Below are 20,280 nucleotides of genomic sequence, written 5' to 3'. Positions count from 1 at the left end.
TGGAAACCTCCATACCAGCCCCCATCCACTTATCAATGGTGCCTTTATATTTCGAGGTGTCTAGAATAACGGGCTCTTTGTTTACTATGTCCGCATTTGGCAATTGTTTTCCTATTTTGTCACAGGTTAAGTGCTAGTCTTCTGCACCCGTTCTCCTCGCATGAATTTATAGAAAATTCAATCGATATTTGCATTTATCTGTGCCTGATCAAACGAGACTAAAATGCCCCCAATTGGACAAGACCCATGGCTGCTGAGCGAACAGAGATGGACGACCCGCGTCGGCGAAGGATGGGTCCCGAAGAGAGTTCTTGGGTACGGTGGATACGCCATCGTCGGACTGTGGTCATACGAAGGCCCAGATAGACAGCGGGCTACCCCAAAGGATATAGTGGTTAAACAAGCTCTAGCTAATCCAGGGCTCGAAATTGAGGCCCAATTTTTACAACGATTTAAAGACTGTAGGTCGGAGCATATAGTCAAAATTTATCGAGGACTATCCCAGGAGGCTGGTCAGGGCACAGAGGACTATGACCCCAGCAACGGGGCAGTTCATCGAATCTACCTCGAATATTGTCCGGGTGGTGACTTGTTCGACGCTGATAAAAGGAGATTTACAGAGTTAGATTTATGGCGCATATTTCATTGCCTGGCTCGAGGCATTTTGGTAATGCATCAAGGAAACGAAGATCCAGAAGGTTCACGCTGGGACATACCCCAGATCTGTCACTTTGATATCAAGCCCGAAAATAGTGAGTGTTTCCAAGCCTCCAAGAAGTGCGATTGGCCTAATAATCACATCCTTAAGTATTTATCGGGAAGCCAATAATGAAGGACGATCATGACAGCACGTCGCCGTATAAGGTGAGCTGCTCCGTGCTAGGTACCGTGACATGAGGAATGACGAAATGCCGTTTAGATTGGCGATTTTGGGCTGTCGAGGAACGTTCCAGCTCCAGAGGAACAAAACATACAATATTTGCAGAGGTGGGCTACACGTGGCACGGCAGATCACTTGACTCCTGTAATTGAACTGCCAATCCCTTCTAGCTTTCTACGATTATGCTACCCACATACTTTATCAGGCTGACTTCCTTCTAGGAGCAATTGCATTTCCCTATCCAGCAACTGAATATGCCAGAGGCAGATCTCCGTGACTATGTCAGACCTTGGCAGCCAGTAAGGGCCAGCCCCAACGCCTTGCTTCTAGAGTACAAAATGTTATTAACACCCACGTCTACAGGAAGTAGATCGACCAAGCCGAATAATAAATCCTCGTTATGGTACTGCCAGCAACATATGGCAGGCTGGGCTTATCATGCTCTGCTTAATACGCGAGATGAGGGATGTTCAATGGGATGCGCTGCAATGCTATCAATCCTCCGCATCAATTAGGCTCATAACTGGAGGCCTCACTGTTGGTACGGATGAGGATCAAATGGAAGATGAATACGGCACCTCCCGTTACGGCAATAATTTGCGGATCCTAATTGCAGAATGCTTGCTCATCTCACCTGAGTCTCGTCCAAGTCCCAAATACGTCTTCTATCGGACAAAATTTGGCATCACCGCGCATCGCCCAGCAGAGCCACCAAGTTCGCCTATGCGGGAACCATCGAGACGTTAATTATTTTAGGTCAGCGGCGCAATTCAACCATCGGACTCCCATGACGGAACTTTTAAACTTGCAACAAGTGGACCTAGCCAAATACAACCGTGCGGCTTGCTCAATATGCCCCCCATCTATAACCGGCCTAGAAACTGGGGGATTATCTATGCCACTAATAATCCCGTGGTGGTGTTGATCTTCATTCAGCTCCAAGAAATAAACAACTAAATAAACACTGCCCTTAACTCCGGCTGCCTGAGTACTTATATTCAACCTTAGGATTGCTTCCTTGCTACTAATGCCTTTAAGAATAAGAATAACATTATCTTTGAGCTTTTTCTAGTCTTCATACAAAGTACTAGCAGGGTGGAAATAAATAAATCTTTCCGCCTTGGCTGAAAGGCCTCAGAATTGGTAACACGGGCATTGAAAGCAATCCTTGGTGATATGAAGATGAGGGTCCGAAAATATTGCTAGCAGACCGTAGATATGGTGTAATGCTTATGAAATAGAGGCAGAAAGGAGTAATAGGGCAATAATTTAGATATCACAATATAAGAGACTACAAATTTCTTGTTCATAATTTGTTCAGCCTTTGGTTCTTAGCCGTCAGCCGACAAGCAGAAAATGTTCACTCCCCTCACTCTACTTACTCTGCACTGCTTGAATGTCCTCCAATACTATATAAAATATGTGGTATTGCGAGATATTTAAGGAAGAGGTGTTTCGGCTGTAATCGTAAACGGGATACAGCCCGTAGGTGGACTGGTTCTGGATGGAGCCAAGTAGTACTGGCTGATCTAAGTAAAGCAACGATAAAGCAAGACTCTAGTTAGAGTGTGGGAGTATGTGTAGCAATGAGAAAATAAGGAATAGCCCCGTGTAACCCTGTCCTGCATTTGAAGCAGGTCCCAGCAACCCATATTTGGCTTTTGTGATGTCGCTATGATTGCAAGGTAGATGTTTGTAATGAAAGCAATTGCCGATAATTGAAAAGAGCTGAATTGCCCGTGGACACAGCGCAGGAAATAGGAACGTTTCAATGTACAAGTATCCTGTTCCATCCTCCTAAGCCAGGATGGGGGCTACGTGCATTTCGGGAGTATCGTCCTCATCCTCATCCTCCTCACTATCGGTATCCCACACCAACCCTCCCTCAACCTCCCAATCATCTTCGTCACTATCTTCATCGTCACTTGCTTTAGCAGCTTTGGATTTCGGCTTATCTTGAGCCTTGACCTTGGCAGCCTTCTTGGCGCCCTTGTTGAACTTCGCGAATTTGTGACCTTCGGGATATTTGACATGGCCGAGTCTGCGTTTTGGGGCGCTTCCGTCCTTCCAGGAATATTTGCGCTTTCTAATGCCCGTGGTTATTGCGTGGCGATTAGTTCCTCTCTTGTGCTTTGCTGGAGCAGAGCTTTCCGAAGCCATAATTCCGTCTTCAGCTAGTTCTTCGTTAGAAGAGGCAGTACTATCATTCACCAATCTCTCAACGTGGTTGACGAATTCCATGGTTACGTCGTGTGGCTCTTCTGGTTCATCGTCCTCCTCTGGGTCATTGGACTGGGGGAAGTGGCGAATGATGTCGTCGTTGCCTATTGGAGAAGCAGGTGGTTGATTTCCCCAGTTCGTCTCCGGTTCGCCTTCCGAAGAATCGTCGCAGACCACAAAGTCCTCAGGCTTGGATTTCTGCCATGATTGTTTAGTCAGTAAATGTCTTGCGTAAAGTGAATAATTGTTAAAGAGCTAGCTGGTGAATCTTTCCGACTTTCTGGGACATTCAGGTGGGTATTTGCGCAAGGTGAGTACGCGAAATATCTGTAAGAAGGGGCCACTCGCAAAGAAGAGAAACAAAGTAATATTCCATAATAATACAGCCAAATCGGCGTAGAAGGATCAGAAAATTCAAAGAAACTCACCTTATGTTTCTTGACGATCCTTGGAACCGGGAGTGGGGCACGGTATGTTGGCGGAATTGCTCTAGGGCCGTTCTCATCGTCGTCGTCGTCAAACAAAGCCATTTGGGCAAACTTCTTCGCGCTAAGGGGCTTCATCGTGGAATTGTTCAATGGAGTATGGAAGTTGCCTTGGATGGAGCAGGATGGGGGGGGGGGGGGTGTAAAGGGTGAAGAGTCTACTGTGTTTGAAGTAGTTATATGTGTGGCTGTAGAGGTAGATGTTGTAGTGGTAGACGTTGTAGCTGTCTCTTATACACATCTAGATGTGTATAAGAGAAAGAGTCTACTGTGTTTGAAGTAGTTATATGTGTGGCTGTAGAGGTAGATGTTGTAGTGGTAGACGTTGTAGTGGGAGATGTTGTAGATGGAGACTTTGGAAGCGACGAGTTGGTATATATAGGCTTGTGCATCGGCGCACCGGCGACTCGCAATGGTACTTCATGTAGTAATGGAGCATGGAGAATTTTCTCATCTTCCTCGTCTTTGATCTGCACCTCTTGAGCAAGACACACGCCTCTGGGGTGATTCTGGACTCATTAACAATTGCACATTAGCAGACTCCAAAAGAAAGGCAAACCTCTTTATGCAGGCGCAACTCGCTCTTTGTAGAGAATATAGAGGAGCATCCTAGCCGGCAACATTTAATTATGTTGTGGCGACTAGCGAGATGTTTTTCTAACTTTTTGCCGCCAGGGAATGTCCGTGTACACTCTGAACATTCATAAACCCCTATTATTGCTATTTGCTGAATGAATAAATTGCATGTGCCTCTGCAAATTATGTGATCGCTGGAATCCCTGGTTGCAACCGCTGATTGAGCAATGGAATGGCTTTTGGACTGTGGATCTATGCATGGCAGAATGGGTCGCCAACTCCGAACCACTTGAGCAGGCCATCTCACAAATACCGCAAGCAAATTCCATGGCGGGAGAATATGATGTGGGGGTGGAAGAGGGAGTGGAAGAGGGAGTGGAAGAGGGAGTGGAAGAGGGAGTGGAAGAGGGAGTGGAAGAGGGAGTGGAAGAGGGAGTGGAANGTGGAAGAGGGAGTGGAAGAGGGAGTGGAAGAGGGAGTGGAAGAGGGAGTGGAAGAGGGAGTGGAAGAGGGAGTGGAAGAGGGAGTGGAATAAGAGGCGGAAGTAGAAGAGGATGTGGAAGAAGAATATGACAGGGATGAAGGGGGAGGGGGAGGAGACGAAATCATTCTATACTTGACACGGATGCTGGAGTAACTGGTAATCCGTTAGGTCGTCGCGTTATATGCAGGAAGGTAACGAGGAAGATGTAGACGAGGAAATAGAAGAGGATAATAAGAAGAGAATAGAGGGGATGGTAATCATTAAATGCTTAACACGAGTGTCTGGATAACTGTTGATCTATTAGGTCACAGCGTTATATACGGGAAGGTAAGGAGGACGATGGAGATAGAAGAAGACAAGGGCGAAGTGGAGGAGGGAGGAGATGAGAGCCACTAAATATTTAATACGGATGCTGGAATAGCCTTAGATCATAGTATTATAGGTTGGTGCATCAATATGCAGGAAGGTGTGGGGGAAGATGTGGAGGGTATAGAAGAGGACAAGGAGGAAGAAGTAACGGAAGTCATTAAATACTCAATCCGTATGCCAGAATAATTGTTGATCCCTTGGATCAAAACATCGTAGGCGGCGCACTATAGGCAGCGAACAATAAATAGTAACGACTATAGCAAAGCCTTCGGAGGAAGGATATTTAAGTTACTTCAAATTACGTGTGATTATCGACTTGCTCCAAGTCAAGAGCTTTATCACGGCAACAGGCATGGTTAAAGGTATATACCTAACCTTGAAACTCGTAAAGTAGGACCTCAAAGAAACCAAAATTAAGTAATCATGAATGATTAAGGCCAAGCACTAGCTTAATTCCCCTCAAACGCATAAGTAAAGCTGGCAAACTTAGCATCCAATATATCCTGGAGGTGAACGCACGCAAGGATAATTTAGGCAGGAAGAAAGGATCAAACATATAGGGGCTCATCTAATGAGTATTTTCTGGGCCCATTCCTATGCAACCAACCCTCTAAATGACGGCGCCGAGAATATGCCAAATCGGACTTTATTGACGTCCATTGCCATAACCGATATATCAGCTAACGTCAGCGGCCAAAAAACTCAGCAATGAACCAGCAGTCAATCCAGCAACCAGATTGACAGCCATGAAGCCTCCAGAAGCTTCTCTCTCGCCTTCGTCAACCCATTTTCCGGCATTCATCATGCACAAGCTCCCTATTAAGCCATTTGTTAGTCCAAACCCGAATTGGACAACCACGAGATAGAATGCATCGCTATTGATAACTGCCCCGTTATTTCCGACGTTGCATAGCAGGTATAAAGGTATGAATATCACACGCGTAATCGATAAAACGAAGAGGACAACGGGGTGGCGTATCACTATGAACGGCAGAGCGGATGACACACGACCGCATAGATCACCTAGATTCCAGACCAGAAAGCCGAGAGGTATAAACACGGCCGGTTGGAAAAGCCTAGGAGCCCCTGCCTCGGGGATTACCGAAACTATCTTTTGAGTGAAGACGGGGAAGAACATGGTGATTGTGAAGCACACAAATACCGCTGCAGCAAACCAGTGAAGCTTTTTATAGAGCTGCCACATGCCTATAATCTTCCGGTGGGCCTGCTCTGCTTCTTCAACGCTGGCGATCGAGGACGCCATGTTAGCCTCTACCATATTATTATGCTTGCGGACAAGTGGGAATACAGCAGCGAGCGTCAGGACGCTGATTATAGTGGCTGCGAGAAAGTATAAGAAAGCGGATTTTGCTGTTTGATCTGATAGTAGCGGGGCTTGCGACCCTGGGTCTGCCTGTTGATCTGGCGCTGGAAGTGCCAGGACAGAAAAGATTTGAGCAATGGAAGGAAGCACACCCGCCAATCCTTGGCCTGTCATTATTGCCTGGATATATTCGGGCCGTCTAAAACTCGAGGCAAAAGCGAACGCTCCGTTTTGGCACAGCCCAGTGGCTATAGACGTGAAGAACACCATTATCAAAGTAAACGTCAAGTATCCCGTCGCCGAAACATCTCGAAACCACGATGTCGATATGGCGAGGAGAATGAAGACAATTGGATTGAGGATGAGACCGGACATAATGCGCTTTGGGTAGGAGGCTTTTGCTTGCATATTCGAAAGGATGAGCATCGAACCGAGGTTGGTAATGCAACCGACAGAGGTAATGGAGGATTGGAAGTGGCTGAGAATTGCCGGGTTCGTTTGAAATCGATCCTGGAAGTATGGAGCTGCTGCTAGGAACATATTCCTGACTTAACATTAGCAGATGTTTATTACAGCACGACTGTTATCCATACCATGCCCATAGCATCGCTATTCCTAGGAGGAGGAAGATCGAGTACTCGAACCACGAGAAAGGCGCTTCGTCAGGGTCTCCAGAACCCACGGCTGATCGCCCCACACCTTCATCATTGAAGCTGGCATCCACATCCACGTCCGTATCAAGAGGCTCATAGTCTTGCTCGGGGGCCGCTTTGTGGAAGAGGGTGCGTACCCAATTCATGGCTGCTTGAGGTCCCATGGTGTTGTGGAGGATGTGTCACCGTTGCGGCATTTGGAGTATGGCGAACAAGCAAATTCTCTGTAGGCGTAGAATCGAGTACAGCGGAGTAAACTGTTCGGTTATTCGACAGACAGTAGGTTACATACTGCAAAGCCGCAAGAGGCGGCCAGGCAGCTTCAAAGACTTGACGTTATCAATGTTGACCCAGACCCGGTTGACTATATACGGAATACGAAGTAGACACTACGTACACCAAAGGCTAATAACATCGTCACATGATATGCGAGCCGAGCCGAACCCAAACATCTGTCTCGCCTGGAATAACCTTAAAGCAACTTTAATACCTAGTTCAACAAGGGTCACCAGGGCTTTTCTAGCGGGCCGCCTGTCCTCATACAAATTTAGGTGAAAGGAAGTGACCGCGTAACATGACCGGAAACTCATGCGATGCAAGTATGTTATGCATTGTTTCTGCTGCAAGTACTCATTCAAACACAATGGAGAGTCATGATTTCGAGAAATTGGCTCTGATTCACGAGTTCTGATGGTCGATTTTAATACTGCGGTTGTTGATATACTTTGTACGCCCCAACAGGGTCGTTGATTCGTGGATGCGCCTTCGATCTGCATATTCCCCACGCGTTGTTTGCATTTCGATGCTACCATATAAAGGACCTCGAAATTGAACCCTATCAACGATATGACAGTCGTTTCAGGCTTGTTTTGATAGTTCGGGCGTGATATAGCAAAGCTAGTTGAGGTGGTGTTGATGCGTGGGTTGAGCTTTTTGGTGGGAATCGCAAGGCGAAAGTCGCTTTCGTTCGTTTATGTGCAGAATGCTGGCCCACGGACAGCAAGATTACCCATACTACCTACCGGTAGGTAGTTGGCAAGGTCATCTGCAAATTTGTTATGGGTATGCCTCCTTCTAAGTCTCTGAATCCGTTGCAAAATCATTCCATCTCAGGATCCCTAGATGTGAGAGACTGTTGATGGGAAAATACGGCAACTCGGCGGGTGTTGTTGGAACGATTATCATGATGGTCTGCTGAGCTAGCGCTTCCTGTGCGTGAGGTGTGTTCTCCCACCTGGCTAGGCGTCACCGCGTTGTTATTCCTAATGATCGTGGGAGCGATGGCATATCCTAAGTACACCATACCAATCATGTAGGCACTCCCTTATTGCCAAGATGTTCACCAAAAAATCCAGGTCTGGTTGTCGGGGATCTACCAGTTGGCCCCTACCAGGTTTGGGAGGGTTCGACCACTTGCGATATTACGAGTATCATGCCTAAGGTAGATAACATTTATCTACGAAGTGCAGTATGCGTTTGGATACCTAGAGCCTCATTCTAGTGTCGCAGGATACCCATATTCCGCATTATTATCCGTTAATTACTGCGAGGAATAAGGTACGAGGGACTATCGCCAATTGGTTTATATTTCCGTCAATCCGTGTGACAAAGTTTGCGCCCCTGTCCATTGTGTCCCTACGGAGCACAGACTACGACCCTCCGGAGACTCGGCAGCGGCGCATGGTGGGCCAAGCTTTGCGGGCACGTTCCATCGAACTTGTTTCAGGGCTGAATTGGGGCTGTTTGCTAATTAAAGGATTGAGCTGACTACCGGGGTTGATCATCTGAACTGCTGGAACTATCCCCATGGAGCTCCCTCTAATTACCGAGTCATGCGCGGAGTACGGAAGGATGGACAATGCGCTGATTGTTGTAGCTAGGCGGGTATTCCCGCTGGGAGCTGACTGGAGGCGAAACTTCTTGGAAGACTTGGAGTCGGAGTCGAGCTGGAGGCAAGGCTGGCCAGTGGCCATGCGACACAAACAATACGCGATGCCCTCTTCGGCGACGTCGGGCTTTGCTGCTCATATTCGCGCCTATAGGAAGGGGCTTCCTATCACTCATCTTAGGCGTGGCTGCGGCGCAGAGTATTATTGAGTACGACGAACCTCCCAAGTCTGTGCCTCACCACCAGATGTGTAATTTGGGAGTGTCGGACCCCAGTCAAGTCAACAGGCTGTGGGGGCCATAGAATGATGGCGATCAGTGGTGAGACACCGTTAAATAGATCAACCCACCCACTTTAGCTATACTGTAGCTTCCTCTAGAGCCCGTTCTGTCGCTTCAGAATTATCCTACATTCAGCACGTCTTCAGTTTATTTATCCCAGGTCAGAATCGGAATACCATGGCCGAAAACGACGTTCCGAGCAAGCCCGGGGCTGCCATCGAGCCTTCCGGTCAATCTTTGTCCAGTCAAAATACGGAGAAGCCAGCATGGTGGAAACGACGAGCTCCTACGATTGAGGATCACAGAGCAAAGAATCGTGCGCACGAGTTTAATGGGAAGCGAGGTTTTAATGGTCATTGGTTTCACCGGCCGGTAGAGCAAAAGAGCACGGCGCCGTTCGATAATGCTGCGATGTTGGAGTCCGATGAGAAGGGGAGATACATCTATCGAAACCAGTTCGGCCAGAAATACCATAAACACGACGATGTGGCTACCTATCTCAGCCCAACGAACTATGTTCCAAAACGATTAGTAGTCCAAGCAACGAACTATGTGTGTAACACCAAGCTTCAAACTGGCGACTGGAGGCGAACACATATCCAGGGAAACGTCCCGACCGTTTTGAAAATTGCGGAATGGGCCTTAAGACCTTCAGACCCAGACAAAGAAGGGAAGGCGTCTCTTCTTGGACGTGTTCACTCCGGCTTCCGAATTCTGGCTGTTGGATTACCTCTTCAGATTCTATTATGCTTACCCACAACAGACTCCTGGGAAGGTGGTGAAATCAATGACAATTATTCCAACTTCCCTGGGTACCACTGGAAGTGGCCGAAATATGCGACGAATCCTCTCGATATGAGGCCTGCTCCAGCCGGACAAGAAATTGTAACGCATAACCAGTCGTCGAAGAGGCGCCTTCTACGCCCCCGGCAACTCATCATATTAAAAGATGGCAAATGGGTCCTCGATCCAAATCCAAGCAGAACCACTTCCTACCTCTTCATCAGTTACGCCAATATGCATTTTGATACCGACCACTCAGAAACCGGACGACGTATGGTTGAGGACATGGCTGCATTCGCAGCCATCAAGGCTGGCAAGCAAGCATACTGGCTCGACTACCGCTGCCGTGCCCCAGAAGCCGGACCAGAACTCGACGCGGACGTATATCGTATGTGCGATGTGATACGCGGCGCATATCAAGTGGTGGTCATGCTCAAAGGCGATGCACTGAGACTGAAGCAAGATTGGGGCTCGAGAATGTGGACACTGCCAGAAGGTCTTTTGGCAACAGGGCAAAACGTCTACTTCTGTACCCCCGAAGAAGACTCCTTCAAAATTACCACCATGAATAAGGTCGAAATGAGCGGTTCGATTTGGGAAGATACGGAAGTCGACGATGAAGACAGCCCTACGCGACTCCTCGCCGAGCACTTCACGGGGGTCCTGACTCTCTCCCGGCTCGAGATCTTGTCCAACGCCATTGCAGCCCTTGGTGATCGAGCTTACAAAAACTATCACTCTCATACTAGGGGTGACATCGCATATGCACTCATGGGTCTTCTTCACTACCGCATCGAAAAAGAGCCCAATGACACGGCTTTCCAAGCCCTCGCCCGACTCTCCCTGGCAAACGACAGTGACCGCCTCATCGAACGTATGGTCTGTCTCTTCCCTGACCCCAGCAAACCAGAAGTCTCTGCCTTTATGCAACTCGCCCAGCCGGATATGTACCAAGCCCATCTCTGGGACATTGACCCGCTGTGTCAAGTAGTAGGTGTAGGTGACGAGGACAACACAGTTATGCTAGATGGTTGCAAGGCTGTGCACATCCGCTGGAAGAATTTCCCACGTGTGGCCACTGTCCGACACTACGGCATGAAGAAACTCTTAGCTGAGCTATTCGTCCGCAGCGGCGCATGGTGGTTCCTTTTCGGTATCAACCTAACCATCACCTACGCGCCCTTTATAACATTTAGCGGCTTCGCATCGCAATCCAGTCTTATTCTAGCCTTGGAACTCCTGTTAGGCTCGTTCTTTGTAGTCGGTTTACTCCTCTCCTTCATTGGACCATACTCCGTGCGCAGACTATATGGCGGCCGAGTTTTGGAGAGCACGCCCAATTTAATAGCATTTGAAGGTGTACTTCCGCTCAGGAAACTTGAACCCATCGTCTTTGGAAATAACTCCGGGCGACTCTCCTACGAACCCTCATCCACACCATTCTCTCTCCCGTTCCGCGACCCTAGCGAGCGCATCGGTCTCGAGCCCACGTGGATATCATCGGGCAACCCTGCCGATGTCAAAGAAGTAGAGGCAGCGCTCCCTAAAGGCCAACGGTTATTTACGCTTGTCGATACTGGCAGTTTGAACGTCAGTGTTTTTGCAGCTGAGAACCCTCCTACGGTAGCACTATTGTGTGGTAGGGAAGGAGGCATGTTGAGGGCTGTGCTTTGCAGCTGGAGGTTTAGGAATGATTGTTTAGTTAGGGAGACAGTTATTAGGATGCCGAGTGCTGTGCTGGAGGCGGCGGCGGCGAGGTCTTGGTTGAAGGTCTCTTTGGGCAAGGGAGCCGTTACGGAGGAGGGTAAGGTGTAAGTGGTGGATATTTTATTCATGGGTAATGTGTAATATTTTATGGCACGTTGAAACGTGGTGGTTTGGGACTGTCTAGGAATATCTTTTTTGCCTCGTTGCCTAGATACCCTGTTGTCGGTGGAATTTAATGGAACACGCAACTTTAATGCACCGCTTCTCTTCTCTAAATTTGACCTATCATTTATCGCACAAGTTGTTGTCAGGGTCGTCGTGAGTTCAGATGTATCGAGTTTGGTTAATTGTAGCCAGTATCTAATGAGAAAATATTTTGAGAAGCAATCATTTAGAATTTTCAACAATCTTTTATAACGAGACATGCAGGCTTGCGCCACAGTTATTTAAATTTATCTATGCTTTTTAACCCTTTTTATTAGGTAGACGCAATCTGTACCATCTGGGTACGAGTCATTGAGTCCATTTAAACCATCCATGTAATGCACCTTAATACAAGCCTTCAACGCCTTCCCCCGTCCTATTATCATGCATGTCCGTCGCTATGAGTTATGACTTTAGGAAAGAAAGAACAGTAGTCGAATAGCTCCCGCGAACTGCTGCAGGAGCGTATCGAAGATCACTCAGCAGCTCTTCTCTTCCCCATCCGCTTTCCACGTCGTCCCTGGCTGTCATCAACCTCCTGCTCCACTTCAGTGTCCTCCACGCTATCATCCTCGTCATCACTAAGGCTTAGGGTATCGAATTCAACGCCACTGGCATCAGCCTGGTCATACGTGACCCAGCCCTGCCAAAGGACAAACTCCAGCACCTCATAAGCGGTTTGGAACGCGCCATTCTCGACTTTGGTACGGGGATCTAATCGCTTGGACAGCTCTTTGGTTTCCTCCGTAAATTGCCGTAATTCTGGTGATGAGGCACCGTTCTTTTTCTTGAATTCTCGCTTTAGGTGGCCAAGGATGAATTGGATCCAGATTACGTTAGTGTATGGGACGTGTTCGGACCAGGTGTGGCCATTATTTTCGTTCCGCGACTCAGGTTTGTGCCAAGTGCTGGGGTACATTCCGCGGGTCGACGTAAAAAGATGGGTGCGCATTCTATTCAGATGAAAGTTAGTATTGGCATTCGCGGAAGAGGCAAGGCTGGGAAAGGTGGGCACGTACTTTCTGTAAGCATTAAATTGTGGATGTCCATCAGTTCCTTCGAAGATTGTGAGATCTTCTTCAAGGTCGTAGGAGACGGTATCACCGTTCTGGAGAGTAGCGCGGGAGAGGCCGTAGTCGATAATTGTTACTTCGAGGTCGGAATAGCCGAATCGGCACAACGTTGGGTGTTCCGGCTTGTGTTCAGGGCTCCGAGTCGAGGAGACACAAATGTTATTCTCATGTAGATCACGATGCTGGAGGCATAGGTTAGAAAATAAAGATAACAACAGTCGCAAGACAGCTTACCTCAAACTCGAAATCCGCCTCACCCTTGGCCAAGGCCATGATAACTCCAAGCAAGACATCCCATACTTGATCGATGGTTTCAAGTTTAAATTCCTCCAAGACTGTGCCTGCATCTCCAAGCTCGATGGCAAGGAAAACAGAATCATCGGTGTATGTTAGTGGATTTGGGAAAAAGGAACCATCCTTTGACTGTCTCTCGTGTGCTCCATAAGCGTGTTTGAATAATTTAGTAGATTTTCCTTGGATAAGATGCGCATCCTTGAACTTAACAAAGCCAGGAAGCTCGGTCAGAGCATTCATGATTCTGATTTCCGAGACAACGGACTTGATTTTGATGGCAGTTTCGAGTTCAAGAGAATCAACATCGTGGGGTGACTGAAGACGCATGACCTTAATGATGGAGGTTCCAGAGTCTGTGCTGATTCGATACACCTCTGCATAGGAGGCTTCGGCAATCTTGGTGACGGAGCAGTCCTCTGTGAGAATATCTTTCCACTTCTGGATCTCCAAGGTCCTGTTGCGGTCTGCCTTATAAGCGGCAATGAGTGGCTGGAGGTACGCAGCCGGATCTTCCACCTCTTGTGGGACATTGTCACCACTCTCCTCTGATGGATGGTATGTAGTTAGCACACGTTGAAATACGGAATAAATTTGGTAAATCGGGGAACAATACAACATACCTTCCTCGTCCTCCCCAGCCCCAAGAGCGATATTGCCAATTGCGGAAGTTATATCCGCAAGAGGAGAGCGTGGCGGCGATGGTATGGCCGGAGATGGGTCATTGACAGCACTGCCAAAAATGGCAGCAGCTGCTGCCGAAAAGGCAGACTTCTTCGCACCATAGGTGCGCTTCCTGGGCCCCATGGATCTTGGGGGCGTTAGGCCAGTGCTGAAATGATAATCAGCATGTCATTGTCAATAATATTCAAAGCGGCAGGCGGGACGAGATTTCCAGAAAAGTGAACTGAAAATATAGCGCCCAAACATAAGGTGATACCGAAGGAGGACGAGGGCCAAAAGTCAAAGCATGCTAAAAGAATATCTCAACTAAAGCAAGAACAACAGAAACACCTTCTCCTCTACTCCGTGTGGCCAGCCTCGAAGGTTCGAGCCTCTGGAATAGCGAAGTTGACAAATCAAATCTCGATCTCGATCTGGCCTAAAACAGGTGCACAATCTGCCAACACGCTAGCTGAGGCTGATAATATTCTGCCCTTTCTAATTTCTCGGAATGAGTAGCATACAGAGTAATAATAGAGAAGGTTGAGAAGAAATAGACGCGTCACGTACTGGTCAAGGAGCGGTCGCATAAAATCAGAGCTGTGGCAGATCTGTTAGCACAAGAATATCAAGTCAAGGCGGTCAGGAACTGCCACTCTTTGTTGGGAACATACTCATCGTCACTATCATCTGCAAAGCAGCAGCAAATGTATTTGCTAACGGCCATCTTGGATCTTGTCGGTCAGCGGATAAACTTCGGATGAATATCGGATGTTGCTATGGTGATTCTGTAGGCGGCGTTGTTTCTGGTAAAAGCGGCGTCGTGGAGAAGCGATCAAAACACGTGTGGTTGACCTAAGCGGGGTTTGGTCTAGCCTAACCCGGACTAGCGAATAACCTCACCATCTCATTTCTTTCTGGGGCCTTCCACGCGAGACAGCTCCTGGAAACTTCAATCAGCAATTACACCAAGATGGCTGCACTTCTCAAGGATCTCTTCGGGGGCTCCAAGCCATCTGCGTCCCCAATTCCCGTTGGTGATTCAGGTAAGCATGCGCCATTGTTTTGAGGCCGTGAACTAATAGCTGCATCTAGACTTTGCCGACTTTGCTGGAGCTGCAGACCCGTCTCCAACACCGTTCTCTGCCATACCAACCGCCCCTAGTTTCCCTGGAGCTGGAGCTGTGCCAACTGGTGCAGCTGGTGTGCCATACACAAAGTGGTATAACATCCATGAACGCCACTCTTTGAGCGAGTTCAAGCAAGAAGGCCTGATTCTAGGTTTCCTCACGGTCATCGCTATAATACATCTTTTTGGGACGCGTGTGAATCGCAGTAAAGCAAAGTCATGGATTTCTGCACATGCGCCAACACTCAAAAAGGAGTTTGCGCTTGTTGGATTTGGCGGCCCTCAAACCGCAACTGTTGATGATGTGGCAAGGGAGGGCTTGGCAAAGACCATGGCCAACGAAAGCCTCGATCAGCCAGTGGAATTATTGAAGGAAAAGTCGCCTCAGGAGTTTGCAACCTATGCAACTGGACGCCAAAATGTCGCCTTTTTGGATATCAATCTTACGTTACTCAAGCGCTATAGCCCCCTGAGTATGATCGCCGAGTTTGCCATGGGGTTGTTCTTCGAAAGCATGCCATCACCGGCTGAGCGCATGCAAGCGGTTTTATACCCTTTTGATGGCAGGGAGGCTCTTACTGTTCCAGGACAGATCCCAGGCGCCCACGAGCTTCGCAAGGATACCAAAAGCAGCTATGACAACTTTGTGTGGGCTGTTGTGAATAAAGATACTATGAAGCAGCTTCGCGATGACAGATACGATGTCTCCATTACTGGTACCAAGGATAGCCCGAAGCTCCCAATTTGGGCCACCGTCATGAGCGAAAGTGCTGAAATCACTGACTTCTTGCTTACCCCGGAACTCATCAAAGCCATCCAGGATGCTAGAGAGTACTTCGACCATCTGATTATCACCGATCAACCAGTTGACCAACCCCTAACGTAGGTTTCATTCAATCTTCTAGTAGTACGAAATTCTCACTAACGTTCCGTAGCCTTGACGAAACTATCCCTAAGAAACGTCTCTATCTTTCCCTGCGGCTCCCATCTTCTGGCAACTACTCCAGCCTTCTCCCAATATTCGAATACTTCATTCGGCTAACTGACACCCTCGTCCAATCTGCCCACTTCCGACCGGAGGTCTTGCGAAAAGTCCGGTCAACACGTGAGGATATGATCAAAAAGTTGCAGAAAGCGGATGAGGAGGAGAAGGCCGAGGAAAGGGCGGTTGAACGGGAGAAAACCAAGAAGCTAAAGAGGGACCTTGAATTGAAGAATTTGGATGCCAAGGCGCAGAAGAAGTATCTTGAAAAGGAGAAGGAGCGGGATATGAAGAGGATGCAAAAGAAGCAGTCTATGAGAGGCTAATTTGTAATTGTGGGCCATCAAATGTCCATGTGTTATTTGTACAAAAGCTTTGGGTGCATCTTCAGGATTACCAATCCGCGTTGATTGTTACCTTTTTGTACAATTATTCAAGCATTTCTGTGTTGTAAACTATTAGCTCCCCTATGAAGTAGACGCTTGACCCGTAGAAATGGTTATACATTCGGCTTAGAGTTGAACTTGTTATATCATTATAATTTGATTGAAGGGCCGGCTTGGAGTGTCGATGCACTTTAAGCAGCTTATAACCCTAGCGAAAAGCCGAGGCGAGTGGTGTCAACAGGCCAAGTGCACGGGGAGGTAGTCCTTGGCAAAAGTATTACATGCACAAAGGCAGAGAGTACTGTAGCTAATTTACTGTTCTTAGCCATCAAATGCTGTCCCATTTGTCCCATGTCTTAAGGCTTGGCGATATGTCACGTGATTCGCTCTTATCATCCCGCGATAAAGTTGCTGCGAAAATAATTTGCAACCTCGATGCAGCCAGCCACCATTCAACCTCATGAGTGAATCCCCACATCCACCAAAATGAAACGCAAATTGGACGCCAACAATGTTCCTAGCCCTGCAGAGGATGTAAAGGGGTCGAAAGAGGAATCTACTTTTGCTAGCCTTGGCCTCGACTCCAGACTACTACAAGGAATTGCGAAACAAAAATTCCAGACACCAACTCTCGTGCAGACCAAAGCAATACCATTGGCATTGGAAGGGCGGGACGTTCTGGCAAGAGCGAAAACTGGATCCGGAAAGACCGCGGCATATTTGCTTCCGATCCTGCACTTGATTTTGAAGCGGAAACAGGTTGGTTATTGCAATCCCTACTTTGAACTCACCTAACTTTCTTAAGACTTCTTCTACTCAGTGCACATCTGCGCTAGTGCTTGTTCCTACCCGCGAACTTGCTGAGCAAGTCACCAAAACAATAGAGGCATTCGCTGCATTCTGTACGAAGGATATACGAGCCGTCAACCTCACACAGAAAGTTTCCGAAGCTGTTCAAAGATCACTCCTTGCCGATTCCCCAGATATTGTCATAGCAACACCGGCCAGAGCATTTGAGAATCTTGAAGGCTCAGCACTTTCGCTGGATAGCCTGGCGTATCTGGTTATTGACGAGGCTGATCTCGTCCTGTCATACGGATATGATGAGGACCTGCAGAATGTTGCCAAGGTCTTGCCGAAAGGGGTGCAGACAATTCTGATGAGTGCTACATTGACAAGTGAGGTCGAGACATTGAAAGGTCTATTCTGTAGGAGCCCAGCAATACTGGAGCTTGATGAGCCTGATAATGCTGGGGAGGGTGTTAGTCAATATGTTGTGAAGTAAGTTTCCAAGGCCTCAATTTGTTGGAGATGTACTAATGGATTATAGGTGCGCAGAGGATGAGAAATTCTTGCTGGTCTACGTCATATTCAAACTCAAACTGATAAAGGGAAAGTGCATTATATTTGTCGGTGACATTGACAGATGTTACCGGCTGAAGTTATTTTTGGAGCAATTTGGGATTAGAAGCTGCATTCTCAACTCAGAGCTACCGGTTAATTCGCGCATTCATGTGGTCGAGGAGTTCAACAAAAATGTGTACGATATCATTATTGCCTCGGATGAACACGAAATCATGGGTGATGAAGATACACCTAAGGAGAAGGGGGTTGAGGAATCCACATCTTCGAAAGATGTCGAAAAGGATGATGAAGGGATAGAAAAGCCAGAAGCAAAGCTTCCGCCGAAGAAGAAACGAAAAACTACCGAGAAAGACAAGGAGTATGGTATATCTCGGGGCATCGACTTCAAAAATGTTGCTTGTGTTCTTAACTTCGACCTCCCTACATCGCCAAAGTCATACACACATCGGATTGGTCGCACAGCTCGTGCCGGGCAAACCGGCATGGCATTATCATTCGTCATTCCGGCTGAGTCGTATCGGAAACATGTACCAACAAGCATCGAATCAGCAAAAGATGACGAGAAAGTATTGGCAAAGATTATAAAGCATCAAGCAAAGAAGGGAAAAGAGGTCAAGCCCTACAACTTCGATATGAAGCAAGTTGAGGCGTTCAGATATCGAATGGGAGATGCCTTAAGAGCCGTTACTAGGATTGCAATCCGGGAGGCACGAACTAGGGAACTGAGACAAGAGCTGATCAAGAGCGAAAAGCTAAAGCGCCATTTCGAGGAAAATCCCGGAGATCTACATCATCTTCGCCATGATGGAGAACTGCGTCCAGCGAGGGTCCAGTCCCATTTGAAGCATGTGCCTGATTACTTACTACCGGAGGGAGGAAGGAAGGCACTCACGTCTGGAGAGATTGGGTTTGTTGGATTTCGGAAAACTACGGAGAATCGTAGGAGAGCTAGATCGGCCAAGGGAAGAGGAAAGAAGCCAATTGGGCGAAAGGTTGATCCTCTGAAGACATTCAAGGGGAAATCACGGAAGTAGTGATGTGTGACTATGGCGTCACAATATTTAAACTACTGAGGGAAGTTGTAGATAAGTCAGCTCTTGCAACCCTTTACATAGACCAAGTTCTCATGCATATTTGTGAATCGTCTTTACCCCTCTCGCTTCGTCATTGGCCCTTGATAACCCGATTTTCTCTATATCCTGTCCCAGATAACGTTTCGTAGGTCGAACACAACTGCCCGATTCCTATAGCTAACTCGAGGCTACAAGCCTCGAGCCAAGTCCTAATCTATTCCTCGAAGCCGAACAAACCAGCCTTATACTTATCAAGTCTCGCTAATGTTCCATGTTTCTTAAGACTCGGACAGTCCTGTTTTCACCTGGGATCCTCCCGAAGATAGTACAACCTAGCTGTCGAAAAGACCACAAATCCGCACGAAAGCATATTTTGTACCTACATCATGCACTTTACGGAGGGCCACATATTCTCGGCCACAGAAACTACGTTCCAAAGCACAGCAGAATCTCTAAACGAGACCGCTTGATCCGCAGAATCCATGCATTTTCTCCTAGTCATTGGCCTTACCATCTGGGTAATTAAGACAAGGCGGTGTGCTGTTATTCACTGCTCGGCTAGCAACAGCAACATAATCTTGGTGAGTCTACTCTCAGGGATAAATCCCCTCCCTTCGTGACTCTTAATCTTCCCAAATCACAACACAACACAACGCGTCACATACTGCCACTCAACCTATTTCCACGCTTGCTACCTTCTGAAGCCACTCTTTTCATTATTCTACAAAGCTGTCTCTAATACATAGCACAATTCTACAATGCAGCAGAATCTTTAGACTCAAGCGCAGTCCAGCAGAACATACACACAATCGTGACAATCTACGCATGTTCCATTGTGCATTCGCTTCTCATATATGCAGCTTGAATCAGACAAGGTGCTACTATTCTCTATTTTCGGCGACTCGGCCTCGGTAAAGCATTCTAGTCTTTACAACGCCCGACCCAGGTTTGCCTTTATCCTTTCTTACAACGTCCTTCAGGTTGTCGGGCTCTGAAAGATACAGAAACTGACCTTCCTAAGAGCCCTTAGATTTTACATTTCGCACGTCTCAAAAGCGGGTTCGTCATTGACTCAAAATCTTCCAGCTCTTCGATTCCGACTATCGGTATCCTAAAGCTTTCCGACCGCAGTTTCATAGCTATTGCTACAATATTTCCCTCGAGGATTGGATTTTACATCCAACCTCATATTTCTGCTACAAACGCCTAACAATCTTCCTTCAGAGACAACTCTAGTTCCAGCTTGATCAGTAGGTAGGAGCTTTGTCACGTTTGCTTCGTCTCTCAACCGGTTAGCTTGGTGGGAATTACTAAACTACAAACTCAAGAGCGTCGCTTCTTAACATACCGCCGTGCCGCCGCACGAGTCACAAATTTCGTTCCAAGAACTGACGTTTGGATTTGTTATACTAGGTTCTGAATTTCACCTTTAGTTAAGCCTCACGAACCACCAACGACATTCAC

General features: G+C 47.5%; 7 protein-coding genes across 7 annotated transcripts; 4 read left to right on the top strand and 3 right to left on the bottom strand.

The window, feature by feature from the left end:
- Positions 1-223: 223 nt before the first annotated feature.
- On the top strand, positions 224-1,627 carry BP5553_04884 (uncharacterized protein; the record flags this gene model as incomplete). The annotated part of the gene is made up of 4 exons (XM_032013507.1): positions 224-752; positions 809-864; positions 1,102-1,179; positions 1,244-1,627. The coding sequence occupies 4 exons, from the start codon at positions 224-226 to the stop codon at positions 1,625-1,627; spliced, it is 1,047 nt and encodes a 348-aa protein (XP_031870107.1).
- Positions 1,628-2,677: 1,050 nt separating this feature from the next.
- On the bottom strand, positions 2,678-3,663 carry BP5553_04883 (uncharacterized protein; the record flags this gene model as incomplete). Its single annotated transcript, XM_032013506.1, has 2 exons — positions 2,678-3,298; positions 3,529-3,663. The coding sequence occupies 2 exons, from the start codon at positions 3,661-3,663 to the stop codon at positions 2,678-2,680; spliced, it is 756 nt and encodes a 251-aa protein (XP_031870106.1).
- A 2,027-nt stretch (positions 3,664-5,690) lies between these two features.
- BP5553_04882 (uncharacterized protein) lies at positions 5,691-7,155 on the bottom strand (the record flags this gene model as incomplete). The annotated part of the gene is made up of 2 exons (XM_032013505.1): positions 5,691-6,882; positions 6,932-7,155. 2 exons carry the CDS (start codon positions 7,153-7,155, stop codon positions 5,691-5,693), a joined length of 1,416 nt encoding a protein of 471 aa, XP_031870105.1.
- Positions 7,156-9,337: 2,182 nt separating this feature from the next.
- Positions 9,338-11,758, top strand: BP5553_04881 (Uncharacterized protein; the record flags this gene model as incomplete). The annotated part of the gene is made up of 1 exon (XM_032013504.1): positions 9,338-11,758. One exon carries the CDS (start codon positions 9,338-9,340, stop codon positions 11,756-11,758), a length of 2,421 nt encoding a protein of 806 aa, XP_031870104.1.
- Positions 11,759-12,329: 571 nt separating this feature from the next.
- Positions 12,330-14,608, bottom strand: BP5553_04880 (uncharacterized protein; the record flags this gene model as incomplete). The annotated part of the gene is made up of 6 exons (XM_032013503.1): positions 12,330-12,807; positions 12,874-13,109; positions 13,162-13,766; positions 13,842-14,050; positions 14,452-14,481; positions 14,556-14,608. The coding sequence occupies 6 exons, from the start codon at positions 14,606-14,608 to the stop codon at positions 12,330-12,332; spliced, it is 1,611 nt and encodes a 536-aa protein (XP_031870103.1).
- Positions 14,609-14,854: 246 nt separating this feature from the next.
- BP5553_04879 (putative UPF0674 endoplasmic reticulum membrane protein) lies at positions 14,855-16,318 on the top strand (the record flags this gene model as incomplete). The annotated part of the gene is made up of 3 exons (XM_032013502.1): positions 14,855-14,927; positions 14,977-15,892; positions 15,946-16,318. 3 exons carry the CDS (start codon positions 14,855-14,857, stop codon positions 16,316-16,318), a joined length of 1,362 nt encoding a protein of 453 aa, XP_031870102.1.
- A 546-nt stretch (positions 16,319-16,864) lies between these two features.
- BP5553_04878 (p-loop containing nucleoside triphosphate hydrolase) lies at positions 16,865-18,777 on the top strand (the record flags this gene model as incomplete). Its single annotated transcript, XM_032013501.1, has 3 exons — positions 16,865-17,137; positions 17,184-17,659; positions 17,709-18,777. 3 exons carry the CDS (start codon positions 16,865-16,867, stop codon positions 18,775-18,777), a joined length of 1,818 nt encoding a protein of 605 aa, XP_031870101.1.
- Positions 18,778-20,280: the final 1,503 nt, after the last annotated feature.

Source organism: Venustampulla echinocandica (assembly GCF_003357145.1).
Source record: "Venustampulla echinocandica strain BP 5553 chromosome Unknown scaffold_2, whole genome shotgun sequence".
In the NCBI taxonomy this organism is placed as follows: Eukaryota; Fungi; Ascomycota; class Leotiomycetes; order Helotiales; family Pleuroascaceae; genus Venustampulla; species Venustampulla echinocandica.
This window is presented reverse-complemented; position numbering and strand designations above follow the sequence as displayed.